The sequence below is a fragment of the Lipotes vexillifer genome, unplaced genomic scaffold (assembly GCF_000442215.2).
Source record: "Lipotes vexillifer unplaced genomic scaffold, Lipotes_vexillifer_v1.1 scaffold23, whole genome shotgun sequence".
In the NCBI taxonomy this organism is placed as follows: Eukaryota; Metazoa; Chordata; class Mammalia; order Artiodactyla; family Lipotidae; genus Lipotes; species Lipotes vexillifer.
The window spans coordinates 3,388,719-3,394,810 of NW_006796283.1; the positions used below are offsets into that span (position 1 = coordinate 3,388,719).

At 64.2% G+C, this 6,092-nt stretch overlaps 1 protein-coding gene across 1 annotated transcript in view; it reads right to left on the reverse strand.

Moving 5' to 3' along the window:
- PIEZO1 (piezo type mechanosensitive ion channel component 1 (Er blood group)) overlaps nucleotides 1-6,092 on the reverse strand; it is a 19,670-nt gene that overhangs the window by 7,260 nt on the left and 6,318 nt on the right. The window contains exons 13-20 of the mRNA XM_007468474.1: nucleotides 3,424-3,528; nucleotides 2,674-2,827; nucleotides 2,212-2,455; nucleotides 2,047-2,143; nucleotides 1,784-1,955; nucleotides 1,034-1,123; nucleotides 865-959; nucleotides 533-604 (exon numbers count right to left, since the gene is read on the reverse strand). Of these exons, the coding sequence (XP_007468536.1) occupies nucleotides 533-604; nucleotides 865-959; nucleotides 1,034-1,123; nucleotides 1,784-1,955; nucleotides 2,047-2,143; nucleotides 2,212-2,455; nucleotides 2,674-2,827; nucleotides 3,424-3,528 (1,029 nt within the window). The remainder of the gene's footprint in view (nucleotides 1-532; nucleotides 605-864; nucleotides 960-1,033; nucleotides 1,124-1,783; nucleotides 1,956-2,046; nucleotides 2,144-2,211; nucleotides 2,456-2,673; nucleotides 2,828-3,423; nucleotides 3,529-6,092) is intronic.

The following is a 6,092-nucleotide window of genomic DNA, read 5'->3' on the forward strand; positions in this document are numbered from 1 at the left end:
CCCCCCCCGGACCCTCAGGTCCGTCTCCTCCGTTCAGGGTGGGCCTGGGACCAGCCTGGCTACGCTGGGCTCCCTCAGCAGCCTGCGAGCCTGGGCCAGGGCCTGCACGCCGCCCTCCCCCCAGCGATGGCCACGGGGGCAGGGGGCGGTGAGCGGCAGGCCAGGGGACTGTGGCACGTGCGCGGGGCACGGGTGGGAGCGGTGGCCCGGGACCCGACTGGGCGAGAGGAACGCGTGGAGGCAGGGTGGGGAAAGCAGGGGCAGTGCCAACCGGCAGCCAGGACCCAGGCTTCCGAGCCCGCGCGTCAAGGAGGAGACAAACAGAGCGTGTTGTCGGGGACGTGGCCCGACGACAGCGAGGCTCAGCAGAGGGTCTGCGAGCCCGCGCACGGGGCTCCTGGGGGTGCTGGCCAGGTCAGCGCACGGCGCGCCCCCTCCGTCCCGGGGGAGACGGTGGCCAGGGTACGGGAGGCCTGCCTGGCGCACAGCAGCTCTGAGAGGGCAGCCAGGACAGGCCAGGTGGGGGCAGTACCTGTGGCGTGGTCCAGCCAGGGCCGCCACCACTGTGGCCGTGGCGAGGAGGGGTCCCCTGCACTGCCGGGCCCTGTGGAGGGGCGGGGTGAGCGTGAGCCAGCGGGGAGCCCCCAGGGCAGCGAAGGGGCAGGCCACGTGGGGGGTGGGCAGGACAGACCACAAGCGTGGACAGTCAGTCACGGGCCGGCCACGTGTGGTGCCGCGGGGACAGAGTGACCAAACGGCACAGGGTGGTTGGGCCGGAAGCCCCGTGGGATGCCACACGGCACAGACGCAGGCAGGCTCCACCAGGCGTGGACACACAGGGACGCGGGGCCCATCCACACTCACCTGGCTCCTGGCTGGGGTCTAGGGAGCCCTGCAGGCGGCCGCGGCCGGCTCGGCTGTGCCTGTGCTTTTCCTGCTTGGCCCGGATGCGCTCCATCCTGCAGGGCGGGAGGCGGCTCAGTGCAAGGTGGGGCGGGGCCGCAGCCCGTGGCCGCACCCACACGGCACCTACTGTCTTCTCAGCTGGGCCAGCGACTTCTCCTCTGCCCTGCGGTGGAGCTCGATGGTCTTGAGGTTGGCAGCGTTGTAGAGGGCAAAGCCCCTGTGGGGCAGCGACGGGGGTGGGGCATTAGCTCCGGCTCAGCCTGGCGTCCCAGGTCCTGCCCGCTCACGGCAGCAGGGGCCCAGCCCACCGAGCCCAACACCCGCCTTGTCGCGTGCTGCTTCTGGGAGAGGGAGACCCTCCCACAGCCTCCAGTCTTACGGGGTAAAGATGGCGGGGGTCAGCGTATTGGTGTGTATCATTTGGTAATAAGTGATACGCACTAAGAAAGGCACAAGTGAATTAAATGCATAAGAGATACTATTTTCCAAATAACTTTAGGGTGAAGTTCTTTATTTAATTCCAGTTTTCACGGTCAATGCTGTTAGATCCATGTGTTTGCTGATGGTTGTGGTAAAGGTGGTAAGTGTGGTGAGGGAGGTGTGGAGGTGGTGTTGATGGTGGAGGGGGGGGGGGGGGGGGAGGGGGGGGGATGGGAGAGCCACTGGCCCATCAGCCAAAGCACAGGGATGCGCCCTCAGGCCAGTGCGGTGGCCACAACCGGCCCAAAGCGCCAGCTGGTGGCAGAGCCAGGGCCGAGGCCACACACCACCGGGGTATTGAGAAGGTCCTAGCGGGTCTGTCTCCTCGGTCCTCCCTCTAGGGGACGGGTCACATCACGGAGGGAAGGGACGGCCCGGGGCGCGGTGGGGGGCCCACCTGGAGGCCTGCAGGGCGGTGGCGCAGAGCTCGGCCCGGACGTGCAGGAAGTAGGAGCTGAGGAACACGCGGCGCTGCAGCAGCAGGAACAGGAAGCACACGCTGTCCCACAGGACGCCCGCCTCCTCCACAGGCAGCAGGCAGTCCTGGTCGCGGCCCAGCATCTCCTTGGCTGCGGGTGGACGCCAGCAAGGTCAGGGTCGTGGAAGCCGCGTATGTCCCCACGCGCCTCGGGGCCCCGGCCGCCGGCCTCGCCCACTCACGGTTGTAGTAGCCTTTGACCGTGCACACGAGGCTGAATAGCTGGATGACCCAGCAGAAGCTGCTCTGCATCTGCTCCACGAAGACGCAGGACAGGAGCTGCAGGCGGGAGGAGGGTCAGCCTGGGCCCGCCCGGGCGGGGGCTGGGGGCGGGGGGCCGGGCTCACCGAGAGCATGTTCTTGGAGACGATGACGGTGACGTTGTACAGAATGAGGCAGTCCCATAGCACGAGGCGGGTGCGCGTGTCCTTCTGCTGCAGGCTGGTGCCGAACAGCAGCAGGTAGAAACAGGCCAGCAGGTAGCCCAGCCCGAAGATGCTGACGCGTGTGGCCCCCGTGACAAACACCACCACCAGCACCAGCCAGAAAAGGTAGCGGAAGACGGCCACCTTCAGCATGTCGAGGTAGGACCTGCCGGGCAGAGCGTCACCCTGGGCCCTGGTCACCGCCGCCTCCGCCGCAGCCCGGGACCGGGGGAACTCCCGGGCGGCCCCTCTGCTGCGGGGTCAGCATCCGCCCCTCGTCCCGGCCACAGAGACACCCCTGGCAGCGCGCGTCCTGGCTCAGTCCCGCTTGAGCCCAGGCGCGTCTGTCAGCCCCGGGAGCCCTGCGGCCTCCGCGATGCCCACCTGCAGTGGATGAAGTTGGGCACGGGGTTGGGCTCCCCCTGCGGCGGCTCCAGGCGGTCAGTGTTAACGCCGGCCACGTGCTGCCACTCCTCCGTGCGCTCGGCCAAAAACACCTGCCACTGCTGGGAGGCGCAGAGCAGCAGGAGGACGTCATCTGTGGGCACACAGGAGGCCACTGCTGCGCCGCGCCCCGGGAAGCGCTGGCTGCATAGAGGCCTGGCCCACAACGGGGTGCAGGGCACAGCCTGCCCGGCACTGCCCTCACCCCCCCGGCCCTGGGCGGAAGCACGCACGCATGTTTACACCGGCAGCTACACACAGCGTGGATGCGCACACGGATGTTGGGAAACACGTTGCCTGTGTACAGGTTCTGCATGTGTACAGCCGGGGATCTACATGCACCACACGGCTGTCAGGAAGTGAAGCCAACATGAGCCTGACTGCACACCACGTGGCATCAGTCTGCACACCTGTGTGCTCCCCCACATCCATACCTGTGTGCACACCTGCGCCCACACCGTGTGGCAGGGAGCGCACACGTGAGGTGGGCCCGTGGGACCAGGCACACTCACAGAACACGCCCCCGCGGGGAAAGGTAGGACTGGACCGGCCGCAAGGCCTGGATGACGCATCCCTCGCTGGCCAGAGAGGAGGGTCGGCGCCTGCCTGCCACCTATCCCGCGGGAACCTGCACGGCTTCTTGCATGGCCAGCAGTGCAGTGTGTGCACGAGGGGCCCCAGGGGACTCACTGATGAGGCTGGTGGCGTTGGGGGCACTGAAAAAGTCAGGCAGGTAGAGCCACCTGATGAGGGCAGAGTTCACGGGGACAGCCCGGCTCCAGCGCCACGGGTAGTCTGTGGGAAGAGGGTGCACATCACCCACCATCCCAACCCGCCCCCAGCGTCCCCGGGAGTTGCTTGGACACCCACTCCCACCCGGAGTCTCCAGAGCACAGAGGACCAGCGAGCCCAGTTCTCACGGACGTGTGCCCCAGGCGCCAGTGGTGGCGGGGGAGGGGGCACGTGGGCAGGGCACAGCCTCATGTGTGGGCCACTGTCGGCGTGGACCCGAATGAGGCTTCATTGCGCACCTGCCAGAACGGCTAAAATTAAACCATGTGGATGCCAAGTGCTGGCGTGGAGGTGAAGGGGCGGGACCATCCTGGGTGGTCATCCCACAGAACTGAAAACCACGGCCACACGAACACCTGTGTGCCACCCAACGAATGGACGTCCGCAGCACCTTATCCCCGACATCTCAGACCTGGAAACGGCCCAGTGCCACCCAAGGAGGGAAAGGTCAAGCCAGCTCTGATGCACCCAACCCGTGGAAAACTGCCCAGCAAGGAACGTGAGCAAAGCGTCATCCAGGCCACAGCCCAATGCACCTTAACTGCATCTCATGAGAGAAGCCAGACCCCTAGGTTACACCATCCAAAAGCAAACCATAGGAATGGAGACCAGGGTGGGCGCTGGGGATGGGTGGGGGGCGGGGGCCTGGGGACGGACACAGCTCTACACGGTGGTCAGCACCACACAGTGAATTCTACTACATGGTTGGGGGAGCCCGGGACGGAGCGCAGACTGACAGGTGATCTAATTGGACAGTGCGTATGTAACGCGCCTCCCGGCAGGGGCCGAAAAGAAAGGAGCTGCCCTAAGTAACTTTGCAAACGGCGTCTTGACAGAAGACAGACACCGTCCACCAAGACGAAGGAGGAGCAGTGACACCGCATGGCAACACGCACATCCGGGGCCCAGGTCTTGGTTTCTGAATTCCACCCTCCAGGGAAAGGAACCAGGCTCCGGCGGGCGGGGGGGCGGGGGGGCGGGGGGGCGCGGCTCCTGAGGCAGCAGAACCCGGTGGAGCCAAGACTGAGGACGTATCCCAGGGCCAACGCGGGGACGGTGTGGACACAGCACCAGCGACAGGAGTGCAGCAGAAGCCTGGGGATACAGGCCCAGAGTCTCTCTCTACAGATAAAGTAAACAACCGGACATCAGTGGGGAGAAGGGACACAGCTCTTCTTTACAGGTGATACCATCGATCACCGCAGGAGACAGAAAATCACTGAGAGAAAAACCAAACTGCCCCTGCGGGCGGATCCACCGAGCGCGCTGAAACCAGCGGGCGAGAGTTTATACGGAGACAAGACCCCTGCCAGGTCCTAAGCTTGCCCTGCAAGTGAACATGCGACGGTGACGAGCAGCGGCGAGGCTGGCAGAAAAGGGGTGTCACCCGCGATGAGACACACCAGCCCCAGCGTGACGCACCGAGATGGACAGGTCACGGCTGTGGTTTTCATGCCAAAAGTGCTTAACCTGGTCTAAGGAAGAAACACCCGTCAACGCTGGGGTGAGGGGTGTTCTACAAATGACCGCTTCCTGTTCCCCCCAGTCTCAAGGTGATGAAAGACAAAGGAGCCCAAGGAGCCGGCCGAGGACAGAGAGCGGTGGGGGCCCCTGGGGACAGCCATGTGGCCCGTGGTTCCGGCCGTGGTTGGTGGCCTGGCCATTTTGGTTCTTAACTTTGGTTGCTGTGCTGGGTCGCTTCAGAGGCTGACGTTCACATCGGGGAAACTGGGTGGAGGACATTTAGGAACTCTGCTCTGCTGCTGCTACTCTTCAGCCAAAACTCAGAGACTGTAACCCAAAAGGGGCCTTTCACGGGGCAGGGGCCTGACTTCCAAAAATATTGATGAGGACATCAAAGTGCCTGCTTGCAGGGCTCCACGGGCACCCCTGAGACGCTCTGAACGTAAACGGGAACACAGGATGGATTACAAAGCGTTCAGACAGCACCCTGCACCCGCTGACAAGACAGCAGGAAACAGAGCAGGGAGGGAGAGAAATCAAAGCTCCTTCTCGCAGAGAAGCCAAGTAACAAACGTAGCAGGAATACCAGAAATCGAAAATGTCCATTTTATGAAGTCCCGCCAACGGGAGAGTCAGCAGACATGGACATGCGGGGCAGAGCGCTGGTCCCCTGACAGGGTGGGCTGGGGGCCCCCAACGCCCTGATGGCCACTTGACTCCCCGTCATGGACCATTCCTGCCCAAGCACTCACCGGTGTCTAAGCACTGGGGCACAACCCACAAAACCAAGTTTAGGGCTTTCTGTATGCCCCCCGGCCTGACGCTGGAAAGGTCACAAGAGATAAGAGGCTGGGACAGTCTTGACCAAAGGCGATGGGAGAATAAGACGGCCAAGCACGCCCATCAACTCCTGGTCAAAGCCACCAGCTACTAGGGACGTGGCCCTGAGGACGAGGCCACTGAGTATGGATGGCGTATCAGACTGGGGTATCGTCCAGGGATGGACGGCCGTGCGTGGTCACCGTCCTGAACACAGAGGGTGCCCACCCTGGGTGTACTGAGCGTGGAGCTCAGTACTGACTCCCATTTGCCTGGGAAGAGCG